Source organism: Zonotrichia leucophrys, chromosome 15, assembly GCF_028769735.1.
Source record: "Zonotrichia leucophrys gambelii isolate GWCS_2022_RI chromosome 15, RI_Zleu_2.0, whole genome shotgun sequence".
Classification (NCBI taxonomy): Eukaryota; Metazoa; Chordata; class Aves; order Passeriformes; family Passerellidae; genus Zonotrichia; species Zonotrichia leucophrys.
The window spans coordinates 10841758-10855198 of NC_088185.1; the positions used below are offsets into that span (position 1 = coordinate 10841758).

The 13441-nt window shown below is 42.3% G+C and overlaps 1 protein-coding gene across 2 annotated transcripts; it reads left to right on the forward strand.

Moving 5' to 3' along the window:
- Positions 1 to 98: 98 nt before the first annotated feature.
- LOC135454785 (melanotransferrin-like) lies at positions 99 to 13051 on the forward strand. 2 transcript variants are annotated; one of them, XM_064727254.1, is made up of 19 exons: positions 99 to 250; positions 2247 to 2346; positions 3394 to 3527; positions 4980 to 5143; positions 5500 to 5599; positions 5998 to 6174; positions 6343 to 6505; positions 6612 to 6676; positions 7285 to 7442; positions 7926 to 8112; positions 8238 to 8386; positions 8595 to 8685; positions 8992 to 9060; positions 9276 to 9458; positions 9728 to 9884; positions 10565 to 10647; positions 11462 to 11646; positions 11981 to 12167; positions 12455 to 13051. In XM_064727254.1, exons 3-19 carry the CDS (start codon positions 3476 to 3478, stop codon positions 12502 to 12504), a joined length of 2220 nt encoding a protein of 739 aa, XP_064583324.1. In that variant the 5' UTR covers positions 99 to 250; positions 2247 to 2346; positions 3394 to 3475; the 3' UTR covers positions 12505 to 13051. The 2 variants fall into 2 exon arrangements, with proteins under 2 accessions (XP_064583324.1, XP_064583325.1); XM_064727255.1 differs by having other exon boundaries at positions 3397 to 3527.
- The last annotated feature ends 390 nt before the right edge of the window (positions 13052 to 13441 follow it).

The following is a 13441-nucleotide window of genomic DNA, read 5'->3' on the forward strand; positions in this document are numbered from 1 at the left end:
GCGCGGGGGGAAAAGGGCCGTCGCTGAGGCGATGGGGGGTGGGGATAGGGCCGGCCCTGAGGGGACGGGATGTGGGGACATTTTCCCGGGGATGTAGAGTGAAGACGGGGTGGTGGCTCCTGAGGGTGCTATGTGGATGGAGGTGCCTCATGAAGGGGCTGTGGCCAGAGGGAGGAGGGCGCTGCTGCTGAGAGTTCAGGATGAGGCAGGTGGGGTTCAGCTGCTTTTCAGCGCTGCTATTGACACACAGGTAAGGTATTTGCCTCAGGTGTGGGATCACCAGGAATATTAAGGCAGGGATTTTAGGGAGAGGACACAGGACAGACACGATGCAGTTCCTCCAAGTGAGGTGTCTGGTGGAGTAGTGCAGTAACATCTATTCCTCCTCTGGTGTCCTTTGCCTGGGTGTTGCCTGGCTGCTTGCTGCCCAGGGTGAATTTTATAGAGGTTATTTGGTTTTCCACTCTCTTAGATGCATCCCTAGATGAGTAAATGCTACACTGCTGGGAAGTAGCTAATTACCTGTCTCTGACAGTGGCAGAGGGGTAGTTTCATATGGTGAATCAGTAGGAAAAGAATTCAAGAGTCCTGGCTGTGTTTCCACATCCTTAGTGTTTTAGGACATGGTCCTCAGGCAAGCTGATTAATTTAATTTAAATTCCTGATTTATGTTTGTGTTTTTTCCGGACCAGGCCTAAATGAAGTCTATAACACCTTCATGTGATTCTGCCTTTTTTTCACATCACTATAGGTAGTAATATCTGTATAAGTATCTTAAACATGTACAGGAAAGTCTTTCATTGTTAAATATATTAAATTTAAGGGGAAATCCAGACACAAACCTCATTAAACAGTAATAATATTACCTGACTCAATTGTTGGGATTTACATGTCCCGTACATAATGGTAGGATTGGCACAAAGTAAAACCTCAAAGAAGGTGGGATTTGGTGTTGTTAGGTGCTTTGGTACAGGCCTTGCAAGAACCATTAGCTTTGAAGTGTAAGAGCACCCCACTGCTGGGCCTGACAGACAAGTTTCCCACAATTGACTGGGAAGTGATTCAGAGGTTAAGGTGCAGTTAAATGTAATACACTTGTTTATAGTGTAAAATAATTGTCACAAGGCTAAACTGATTAATAATCTGTCCTGATCTAATCTTTCTCCTGGGAATTAAAAGTAAATATGTGGACCTGTAACTAATTTAAAATTACTTTTATCATATGTCTTTTTATTACATTTATGGGGTTTTTTAACATCTGGTGAGATTGTATAGACTGCACCCACTGAGGGATGTACTGAGCTGTGCTAGGCCTGTGCACCTGAGCCAAGTCAAAGAGGGGATTAATACCACAGCTCCTCCAACAAATGAGAGACTGGAGACCTTGGGGCTTGAGAATGTTTGTTCACGTGATGCCCTAAGTTTTAGCTTTCATATTTTCCAGATTCTGTACTGCCTCAGTGTAACTCTGAACTTCATAAAAAGTGTTAGCAAGTTCTCTTCACAGTTTAATCAGACAAAACAATCCTAGTTCAGCCTGAGAACCAAGGACACTGTTGCAGCTTCAGGCCCATAAATTGTAAAGAATGGAGAATTGAGGAAAGCAGTCTAGGAGGATGAGACTTCATAGCCTGAAGCTGTAATTGGACAGTTAACCCCAAATGTAAATGGACCAGTGTTGGAGATTTTTTCAGAAATGGCTTAGAAGGCCGCTGTGAGGAATAAAATTCTCACAGCCAGTTTCTGTAAACAGCAGAAGTTCTCAGGTTGTTTTTAATTACAAGTAAAAGTGACAAACATGAAGGCCTTGAGAACCTTGCATACCAGAGTTCTCAGGCAGCTCTCTCATAACAAGTAGATATTCTATCTTTGGCTGCTTTGGGAAAGCAAAAATAATTTTGAGAACCCAAATCTTGGTATTGGAAACATAAGGAGGAGTTGGTGTGTTATCTCTGACCTATTGTGAGCTCGGGTTTGCAATATGCATGAACTTAATTAACACGGTTATAAAAAGTGATTGATTGAGTGAATAAACTGAGTCAGATGCTGAACAACAAAGTTGGGTCCTCTCCCTCCATCTTCAGACCAGGACTTATAAAAGTGTGAAAACTCATGACTGCTTGTCCATCTTGTGTCCATCTTGGGTGTAGCCTCGGCTGGGCTCTTGCACTGCCCAGGGTGTATCCTTTGAAGCCTTTAATAAATACCTACTTCATCCCTTTAACTCTGTCTAACCTCTGTTCCAGGCAGTGCAAGAAGAAATGAGGAATGCCTCAGGCTGGATGGGGCTTGGAGCAACCTGATTTAGTGGAAGGTGTCCCTGCCCTTGGCAGGGGGTGGAACAGGGTGAGCTTTAAGGTCCCTTCCAACCCAAACCATCCTGTGGTTCTGTGTAACTCCTTCTGTGATCAGATCATTGGGGAACAACACCTCAGCAAATGTTGCAGATCTGGAGAGGGAACTTGTGAAACTCAAGGGATGTGCAATACGTGAGTGGGGAATGATGCCTGAATCACTAGGGAAGGGTACATGAGGCAACAGAAGAAATCTGGGAAATGTATCTGCAAAAATACATCAAGTAAACAAAGCACCAGGGAGATCTGTAAGGTGAAGAAGGAAAAGAAAGTAGGATAAAGATTATTTCTCCAGAACTCTTGGAACAGTTAATTCTTTCCTGAACAGAAAAGATTAAACCATATTCACAATATTTTATACATCATCAGACACTTCTGCTTATATATAATACATTAATGTATTTTATCTCTCATATATAATATATAAATAAATGTATTTTTTTCTTCTATAGAATTAATGTGTTAATAGCTGCTGTAGAGTAATTAAGAGGTAATAATAATTCAGGTTAAGCATTAGAAAATAGGAGAATGAAGCAGTTTGGATGAGATTACTGGGCTGGGATGGAATGAAGAGAATCAGGACAGTCAACAGTGTCCCAGGTCTGTTCTGAATTCTTAGGGAGGCACAGGATTACTTTTTGTTTAAATAACTCAGGAGATAAGCCATTATCAGGTGAAAAAAATAAGGTAAGAGGGGACCCTTCAGTATTCTGTAGAGAGATATGGTCAGTAGTTTGGATAATTCACTTAGATTTTGGTATCTTTTTTGTAAGTTAGGTGTAAATCTTGCCCATCTCCCAAAGGCTTTGGGTGCCTTTGGAAACAGCAGCTCTATTTCTTTTTAGAGCAGAGGCTTACATTTCTTTCCATGTCTGATAAAAATAGAGCAGAAAATGCAGGGATATTTTCCATCTGTGGGTAGGAAAGGGACCCTGTCCCTTTCTCCTTTGCTACAAGGATATACCATCCTCTGACAGTTTGTTTTTTAAAATCTTGGTTCATCCTCGTTGATATCTAAACCCCCCTTGTTATCTTGCAGAAGCTTTGGTAATCACTGTGGAATTCCTGGTATGAGAAGGCAGAGCTCAGGGCAGAGAGAAGATCCTTGCTGAACAGCTGTAATGATGAAGGCACTGATTTTAATTGTCCTAATCACCTCTTTGCTGGCTTCAGGTAAGGCTGATGCAGAGAGGGAGAGAGAAGGGTTGCCTCTGGGTGGGTGACATTCAAACTAATAAATGCTTTGCTTTTGTTTTCCTCTGTGCAAAGAAAGAAGTTGCAGTTAAAGCTGTGCCTGTATTTTTTCTGTTTGATCATTGGCAGATGGTGACCTTTTAGTTTTGAAGCAGCTTGATGCAGAACTTAGTAATTCAGTGAGGCTTTGTTTCCTTTGAATAGTTGTGTTTCCTTTGAATTAATGGTGTCAGAATGAAGCAGGGCACCTCCAGCTGCTCCTCTCTAAAACCACTGCTGGTTCTTCTTGGAATTGTGCTGAACTAACACCAAAACAAGTGGAGGACTAATGTCTGATGCTATGCTCACAGAAATAAAAACTTCAATGATTTAATTGTACACATTGCTAGTAGTAATAGTTCTCCAGAGAGTCAAATGCTTAAACATCTGGAAATGACAATGTTAGAGATATTGTGGCATTTTCTGTGTGTTCAGTCCTGGTTTTCATTACATGGCTTAAGATTCTCTCATGTTACATAACTGCATGCTATTTTTGTGTACAACAGTCCCATTTTTTCCTCCTTAAATGTCTAGTATCTTCTTGGAGATGCAAATGATGATAAATTTCAGAGGAATAATACAAGATGGAGTAATTTCCTAAAGCAAAAGAGGAAATTCTGTTGGCATGTCTGGATTCCTTTAAGATGTAGCTTTATAGTTGGTTTAAACCCACCAAGTCTCCGAGTCCTTCTGAAAAAGGAAGTTTCACCTTCATCTCCACCTTTAATTGCATCTTTTTGGTGTGTGAAAGCACCAGAGGAAACAGCAGAGCAAAGGCTAAAAGCATGGCCTGTATTGATAACCAAAGGCAGCAGTAAAACTGATAAACCCCAGAGAATGCATGCTACATCAAGGTTAGCAGGTCTGTGCTCTGACAGAGTCACATCCCAGCTGACTTTTAGGAGAAAATCTGCACTCTGGTAACAGGAAGATGTTACCCTGCAGTGTAAGTGCCATTCCTTCTCTTGCTATGCCAACAGGAAAACAGCCATAGCCATAAACACATCCTCACCTTTGGTTCCTCCAAAGTTTGGGTGGCAGCCTTAAAATTTGCTGAGGTTGAAGCAAGGAAGATTTTGTGGCTTAAGCTCTTGCCATAATAATTGCTGATTCTTGAAAAATCTACCTAAAACTATTTGGTTGCCTTCAGTCAAAAGGAAGCAGAGACTTATAAAGATTCAGCATCAAATATTGTCCTCATGTTGGGAAAAAGTGACCTTGGTCACACGTGGGCACATCTCCTGGGTGCCTCTAAGTGTGTGAGTGTGAGTGTGCACAATCAAGCTTTTGGGAACTTAAGTAAAATAGAATAACCTCTCTCTTCCATAAGGTGTTAAACTGAGGGTTTTTCATGAAATCCTACAAATCTTGACTTCTTTTTTGATGCTACAGGGAAGAAATTTCGATGGTGCACCCTGTCTGACCTGGAACAAAGAAAGTGTGCTGAGCTCTCCAAAGTGCTTACAGCTGTGCTGCCCCTCACTCCTGCCAGTTCCTTTACCAGGATTTCTTGCATCAGAGCCCACAATACATATGACTGCATTGATAAAATCAGGGTGAGTTCACAGAGACTTTAAAAACTGACTTTGTGTCCAAATCCTCTTGGAAAAGTAACTGGTAAACAGAAACTATGGGAAAATAAAATGATACTGAAACAATTGAACTGCTTAAATGACAAAGTCACTTGAGAGGCAATAATTAAATCCTGTGAGCATACTGCTCACAGGATGTACTGTTTTACCCCAGCTAATATCTTTGCAATCTCCAAGAAATAGTGAAAGCTGCTTGGAAATAAATAGGCAAAAGAAAACTACTAAATTATAATTTGTTGAGGCAGAAACTGTGGTCTTGAATCTTCTGTTTGTTTCCTTGTAAACACACTTGTTTTGAGGGTTTTTCTGTTGTTTTAAAGGCAAATAAAGCAGATGCTGCCTCCTTGGATGCTGGAGATGTTTACTCTGCTGTAAAGCTGTATGGTTTGGCAGTGGTGGCAAAAGAGATCTATGATCAAGGTAGGCTGGGAAAGCTGAAGAATAAACTGTACTTCTGATTTGGTAATAAATGGCTCTAGATTTCTTGAAAAAAAAAAAAGTCAATATGTTTTTTATTAACTTTGTAGGAATATGGAGGTGGCTGACAATTGTTTCTAAAATATTTAATGATGATGAATAAAATACCAGTGGGGCTTTGTACCCTGTAGCCTTTCTGCCTGTGGTGCTGACAAACTTGCATTGCTTGTTTGACAGGTGCCATGTAGCCAGTATATGGTGAAGTTCTGCCACGAGTACCTACATTGAACAGCCCTAAGATAATTTCTTCTTTAGCCATGTTCACTGGAGTAGTTCAGCTCCTCTTCAGAGATGGAAGCTGCAGAATTGAGACTTTTTTTACACATTTTGTGCTATTGCAGGAAATTGTGTGTTTGCTGTGGCCGTGGCCAAACGAGGAGCTCTGGATGTCCGGAGGCTGCGAGGTGTGCGCAGCTGCCACAATGGAGCCAAGTGGACGTCGGGCTGGAATATTCCCCTTGGCTTTCTCCTGGCAAGAAATTCTCTTTCCTGGGATGAGTCCCAGCCTCTGAGCCAAGGTAGGTGATAGGAGCCATAGGGCTACCTCTGGCCACAGTGAATGTAACTGAAATGCCAGCAGATGGAGGATGAACTAGTTATGGCCCTTTTTCTTCTTCTGATTTTTTTCCCATTTGACGTTTTTCTTTCTTTTTGTTTTGTTTTTGTTTTTTTCCTTACACCTGCAGCAATTAGTGAGTATTTCAATGCAAGCTGCATCCCTGGGGTTGGTGTTGCTGCTCCCCAGTTGTGTGCTCTCTGCCAAGGACAAAAATCCTATGTCAGAGACAGGAACCACTTCTGTGAGACAAGCAGTAATGAACCCTTCTATGACTCTGAGGGAGCCTTCAGGTGAGCTCTGGGACACTGGGCCTGAATTCACTTTTGGGGGAAAAAGAACTTTTAGGGTAGGAAAGCCAGGTGAAATGTTAATAGGATGGCATTTGTCTTCCTGCAGGTGCTTGAAGGATGGAGTGGCAGATGTTGCCTTTTTAGATCATCTAAGAATTATGAGTGCCACAGGTAATCTTAAAAATGCAGTTTTCTTTTCATCCCTGTCTGTGCTCTTTCCTGTGTAGATGTTTGAGGGATTTGCCTATATTTTTGTTGTTTCCAGGGAAAATTCAATCCCTGCAAGCAGTTCAGGGGTATTTCTTGGCTCTCCACGCAACTCAGAAAGAAACAGAACAGGAAAGTGTGAGTGAGCAATGATTGCTCACAGGAGATTTCATTAGCTGTCAGTATTTGCTTTGCCTGAGTTACAAGATTCCTTTTAAAATTCAGCATATTGAGCTGCATAACTGTGAAGTTCCTGTACACCTGCCTTGTACTTTTAAACTCAGTTGAGCTCTGTACCATAGGTGGTTAGCAGCAGTATTTGCAGGTATTTTTAAATAAATGTATTTAGAGTGGTACAGCTTAAAGAGTATTTTGGAGCAGTTCTGGCTGAGGTCTCTCTGTTTGTTATAAGAAGTATTTACCAAAGACAACTTTCCCAAGTGTGCTTGGTACACCATGCTGCCTGCATAACCTTTAGCAACCTGCACTGAAAAACATTTTCTATTCCATCTCTGTGCCTGCTGGCAAGTCATGGCTCTGGTCAGAAATTCATGAGTGTCTCCTTGTTTCAGAGTCAGAAAAAGAGGAATATGAACTCCTGTGTGCTGATGGATCCACAGCTGAGCTGACTGAATACAGCACCTGTAACCTGGGCAAGGGGCCTGGCCGTGGCATCGTCACCCGCAGCAACTTCCAGAAGATCACCAACAAATTTCTGAGCATGATCCAAGTGAGTGAATGTTATAAACTGTCTATGTCCAGACACAGTTTTTGCTTCCATCTTTGTGTGGCAATCATGATCCAGGTTGCCTTTTTTCTTGAGAAATACATAGTTACTGTGAGTAAAGAGCTAAAAATTGTTTGTTCGGGGGAAGGATCTTGCATTGGCTTGTGTAAGGTTTTGTTTTTTTCTAAAGAGTTCTTCTGTAGGAGGCTGAGAATAAATCAGTAAAGAAGGGGAAGATGCTATAACACACAAACTGCAAAATGGCTAATGATGTTCATCCTGCCTTGGAACTTGAATCAATTTTTATGTAGCTGAGGGAGACTCATAGGTTCAGGCAGGGCTCACTTTTCTTCATGTCTTTTTCTCAATTTATAAATAGTACTTGATATCTTGACCAGTGATACAAAGGGAGGGAAGGCTGAGGCTGCCTGTTGCTGGAAGAATGAGCAGATTTGTTGCCATTTAAAAGTGTTGTTCTTGTCCTAGCGCCTCTTTGGGCAGAAAGGAAAGGAAAGAGCCAGATTTGAACTCTTCAGTTCAGCCCCCTTTGGGGGAAAGAACCTGCTCTTCCGAGATGCCACTCAGCACCTGCAGCTTCTCGAGGAGCAGCTGGAGATTGCCTATGTCCTTGGTCTGGATTATGTGGCTCTCCTTAAGGGACTCGGCCATGAAGGTGAGAACTGTAGCTAGTTCTCCTTCCACATTATTTTTCCCTCCAGGTACAAATGCACTTACCTGAAAATCCCCTGAACAAGTCACAGATTGGTGCACTGGTGATGTGATCTGCTCCCATTTCAGGGAGCTCCTTGGAGAACAGCGTCGTGCGCTGGTGCTGCATCAGCGATGCTGAGCTTCACAAATGTGAGGAGTGGGCACTGAACATCAAATCTGACCCCTTGGTCTGTGTCCAGGCAACTTCCATGACCAAATGCATTGAAATGATCAAGGTAGGAAACTCCTTCTGCTCAGGGTGTAAGACTGCACAGGCTATGTATGTCTTATCTGAACTAAAGAGAGGAAAACCAGCTTGAGGAATAAGTGGGAATGAGAGGGAATTTATGCAGGGGAATTTTCAGCCAGTGGAGAAATCCTGCTGCTTGGATACTTAATTCATGCAAATCCTGTTTTTGTTATTTTCTCTAATGCTGTTGGCAGAGTAGTGAGGCTGATGCTGTCACCCTGGATGCAACACATGTGTACATTGCAGGGAGATGTGGACTGGTGCCTGTAGCTGCAGAATGCTATGGTGAGTTCTCAAGTGACCTTATCAAGGAGAGAGGGAATCAAAAAAGTACTGTTAAGAATATGGTTTAATTTCCACAGTTTGTGATGTTTTGTGATGGAAGCAGGAGTCAGTATAAATGTCCAAATACTCTTCCCAGCTCTTCCACTAACTGGCTCTAGCATTTGGTCTGTTTATTTTATCCCTTCTGTTAAAGGGACAAAGATGCTGACATGGCTGAAGAGGGTCACAAGGGGTTTTGAAGGAATGCTGCCATGTAAAAGGAATGACAGCAGTTGCAAGATCCTTAATGTTTATCTCTCCTTCCAGGGGGAGATTGTGCCCCAGCAGCTGAGACCATGGAGAAAACAGGGAAACTAATTCATCTGAAGCACAAAGGTAACAGAAACTTGCTAGGGTTTATGCAGGAGCTTATTTTTGTGTTGGTTTAGAATAGAATTTTCTGTGCAAGGACAAGAACTGTGTGGCTAAACAAAGAGCAGGTCCTGTACTGTAACTGAAGATGCTGTGACAAGATGAGGGAGGGAAGGGGGGCTGTACCCTTGTGGAACACTTAATTGCCTTGGTAACTGGTTGTTGTCATTGTTTCACAGCACTACCACCAGTTTATGCTGTTGCCCTAGCTAAGAAAAGTGCCAAACAGATTCACATCCATAACCTCAGGGGAAGGAGATCCTGCCACAGTCACCTGTACAGCCCTGCAGGGTGGTTACTTCTGTCCAGACACACAGTGCGAGCTCAGCAGAATGACACTGAGAACTGTGATATTGCCTCTGGTAAGGGCTCTGGCTTCTCTCTTAACTAGACCATGAAAATCTGAGGCTTAAATTTGTGAGTAAAATAGAAACAGGGCCATGAGGATCCAACCAGCTGACTACAGGTTCAGAGGGTGTTAAAGCAGCTTTTCCTCATGTTTTACATGTGTCACACTATTTAGCCCTCTTCTTGCTAGTTGTTAGGATGAAATTTCTTTCCTGTCTTTTCCCATATGTGAAGAGGCTTGGGAACACCTTGCCTTAATCTCATCTCAGTTTTCTTTACTCAGCTTATCAGAATTACTTTTGGAAGGGCTGCATGCCAGGAGCAGATGGAAACCTGTGCAAGGTGTGCATTGGAGATGGGGAGGTGGAAGGAGCTCGAGTGTCCAGCAGATGTGCTGCGAGCCACAACGAACGTTACTATGGCAACATGGGAGCACTCAGGTGAGAGTCAGAAATGCAGAGCAACAGCCATAATTCCTTATTATTTTGCTGATTTTAGAAGATTTTTTCCCTATTTGTTAAGCATCTGTCTGTATAAACTTTGCTAGTGTGTATTTTGTTTTGGTTGCAGTTGCTATGGGATGTTCAGCTGACTGATGGTTTAAAATGGTTGTTAAACCTTTTCCAGAGCAAGGCAATGCTTCAAACATGTACAGCTTAGAGCATTGGTACTGACTCATTAAAGGGAAGGGATGAAAGAGGACCAGAGAGCAGAGGTGCTGTGGTAAGAGGCAGTGTAGCATATAGGAGATAATTAAATAGAGTGGAGATTAAAAAAAAAAAATAGTTGAAGACAGAGGCAGAGAAGACTGTTCAAGGTGAAACTTTTATGAAAGTTTAAGGAAGCACTCCTATGAAATATACATTAGGTATTTAGTTGAATTCCATTCTCTTCCCTGCCTAGGCATGGGTGAAGGTGCACATTGTGCAGCAGCTTTGACTTGGAAGCTGCTGTAAGGAATGAAAAGGATTGTCTTAGCTAATCTCTATGCTGAGATCACTGACATATTGCAAGGGATTAGAGATGGGAGGGATACTTCCAGCTACTCCAGTTTTAGTTGTCCAAAAGTCAGTCACCATGTAGTGCTGTCTTTGATCCCTTTTTTTTTTTCTTGCACTAGGTGCCTAGTTGGCAATCCCAGTGGAAGAAGCTTTGGAGATGTAGCTTTCCTGGAACACTCAAACCTGCTCCAGAACATAGAGGGTGAGATGCAGATATTCTCTTTTCCTTTGAGAATGTTCATTAATGTCAGTTACTTCCCACAAAGCAACCATCACTCGTGAGGATCAGCCTGTACAGGTTTAATCTAGGTCCATGGAGTTGTGTTTGTAAATGGAAGATTGCTAGAAGCTTTCTGCATGTAGGTGTTCCAGTAAAGCTCAACATTCAGATACTGTAAGAGAGGAAAGAAGAATCACCCAGTGCAAAGATGTGTGTTGGGATAATCATCCTTGGAGACTGCACTAAATTTCTGGAAGCTTTAAATTTCACAGCTTTAAAAGGCAAACCAAAATATGTTTTTCTTAGCGTCAAGGAGAAAAGGAACTCTCATTAAAGCGAAATAAAATTATATTTTAGGCAATTTCAGTAAGAGAAGAGGCTTTTCTAAGAGAGGAATCTCTCTAAAATCAACTGAAGGTATAAGGGGCTGGAAACCCACAGGAATTCCTGCAGCAATTAGCAGTTTGTTTGGGGGAGCAAAGGGCATGTAGGCTGAATGCCTTTGTTTCCAGAAAGAGATGTGGTTACAGGTGCAGGTGAGACATGATGTGCTGTTCATATGCCTGGGTATTATTCTGTTTTAGTTGATAGGTGCAGTTTAAGTTCACTGCCCTCAGTGGAGACACTGCCCTGGTCCTTATGCATTCCTAGGAAACGACCACATAGCACACTGTGTTTGTTTTGAACACATTGACTAAACTTCTCCCTCCCAAGTTTTAACATTTTCTTTGAGATTCACCCTCTCTTCTGCTTTAATTTTTCAAAAGGATTACCTTTCACTTCATTTTCTTTTCAGATCTGGGCAGCTCTGGCTGGGCTAGAGGTTATTCCGCCCTTGACTTTGAGCTCCTGTGCGCGGACGGAACGCGCGCGGCTGTCACAGAATGGGCCGGCTGTAACCTGGGCCCGGTGCCCCCCAGCGCGGTCATGACCCGACCAGTCACTGTCACCAAAATCTCTGACTTCCTGCTGAAATCTCAGGTGGGACAGGTAACAGGGAACAGCTTGGCATGTTAACATTTGTTATGTTCAACTGCTGAAAACCCTTTCCAGATGGAAAGCTTTATATACTAGTGCCTTCAGATCCAATACAAAAGAATTAAAAATGTGCCTAGGAGATTGAGAAAATAGTTATTTGGGTTCTCTTAAGGGGTATTTTGGCACCAGTTCCCAAGTTCCCATTTTACAAAGGCCATACTTTTGCTGAGAAAAAAGGCACTGCAGAATTGCATCTTATTGTACTAATAAGAACAGTGCTAGATAAAAATGCTATTAATGACCCAAGCTGTGAAACTTTTATTCCTTTTCTGTTCAGGAATCTCTGGGAAGCAAACTGGATTCTGAATTCCAGCTCTTTCAGTCATGGAAGTATGGTGAAAGTGATCTGCTTTTCAAGGACACCACTCAGTACCTTGTTCATGCAAGTCACCTGAGCTATCAGGAGATCCTTGGAGAGTCTTTTGTTCAGCTGGCAGAATCAGTGTTTAATTGCACACCTGCAGGTAAAGTCCAGTTCTTAATTCAGAGTTAGAGAGAAATGCAGCAGGCAGCCTTGTGTGCACAGCTATGGCCCTTTTGTTTGTACAGCATGGAGATGTTCTACCTAATCCTGTTCATAACAAAGATCTAAGGAGTTCTGTGTCAGATTTCTGTGATATTAACTTGGTAATTGCAATTCAGAAGGGGAATTTGACCTCTATGCTGCTGTTTTAATGAATAGCATCTGAAGAACTTACTACTTTGGAAGCTGATAGCATCTCTAAGTGTGTACTTTCTTACTGGTTTGTAGGCATCTTGGACTTCTGCAAACAGGATATCTGTGCATCCTCATCCAACTGACAGCTCATACAGGGCACAAAACATCAGCATCACTGCTGAGAACAAGGGAAATGTGCAAATCCAGCCAATCCAAAGCAATCAGCAAGGAGTCATCTCCAGAAATGTATGCTGAACACCACCTTGTGGTTTTTTTTCCCAGCAGATTTTGTTTATGATGATGTAATACTACTCATATATTATCTTTTTCTTTTTTGGAGCATGGCAGCATGGGGAACAGCACAACCAACAGCACAAAACTAGGATCAGCATTGTGGAAAGAGCAGGGCCAGTACCATGGACTAAAATACAGACTTGGTAGGAGTGGCACAGGTTAGTTGGTAGCATTTTGCCTTGTTTGTCTTATAAACAGTTTCCATGCAAAACCCCCAGTCAACTGACATTTTGGTAGTTGCAATATTGTCTTCCTGTATCTGTGATTTTGGTTGCAGCTAGATAGCCTCTGCTGAATGCACATCTATATTTCTTCTTTAACCAGTGGTTTTTTAGTAGTAAATCAAAACATTTTTCTCACAAATAAATGTATTAAGACATTTAATAGCCAGCAGAACTGGATGCTTGCAGCAGTGGATATTCCTCTTTGTCAAGACCTCCAACCATTACTTTATATTGACACTTTGAATTTGAGATTCTCTGAAATGTCAAAATACTCTCTATCAATTAAACACTACAAGTTTTACAAGCAGAAACTGCCTGAACAGGATCTGAAGCCCTTTGAACAGAAATCATCTGTTCATCATCTGTGTCCTGTCTTGTCCCAGTATGGTGACAGAGCCAAATCCTCAGCTGCATTTGCAGCCCTGAGGGAGCAGGGACAGAGCAGGATGCTGGTTTGGGCCTCTCAGGTGTTCCTGCCTTTCTTTCCTGGAGCTTCCCTGCCATCTGTGGGGCCCGTGGGACACTGCACTTGGGACAAGGCAGTTCTGAGAACACAGTGAAG

What these genes read in the sequence shown, in the direction of transcription:
- LOC135454785 (XM_064727254.1), top strand. Translation starts at nt 3,476, where the DNA reads ATGATGAAGGCACTGATTTTAATTGTCCTAATCACCTCTTTGCTGGCT. An exon ending in AAGAATTATGAGTGCCACAG is followed by an intron (nt 6,677 to 7,284) that starts GTAATCTTAAAA and finishes TCCTTGTTTCAG; the next exon opens with AGTCAGAAAAAGAGGAATAT. An exon ending in ACTTCCTGCTGAAATCTCAG is followed by an intron (nt 11,647 to 11,980) that starts GTGGGACAGGTA and finishes TTTTCTGTTCAG; the next exon opens with GAATCTCTGGGAAGCAAACT.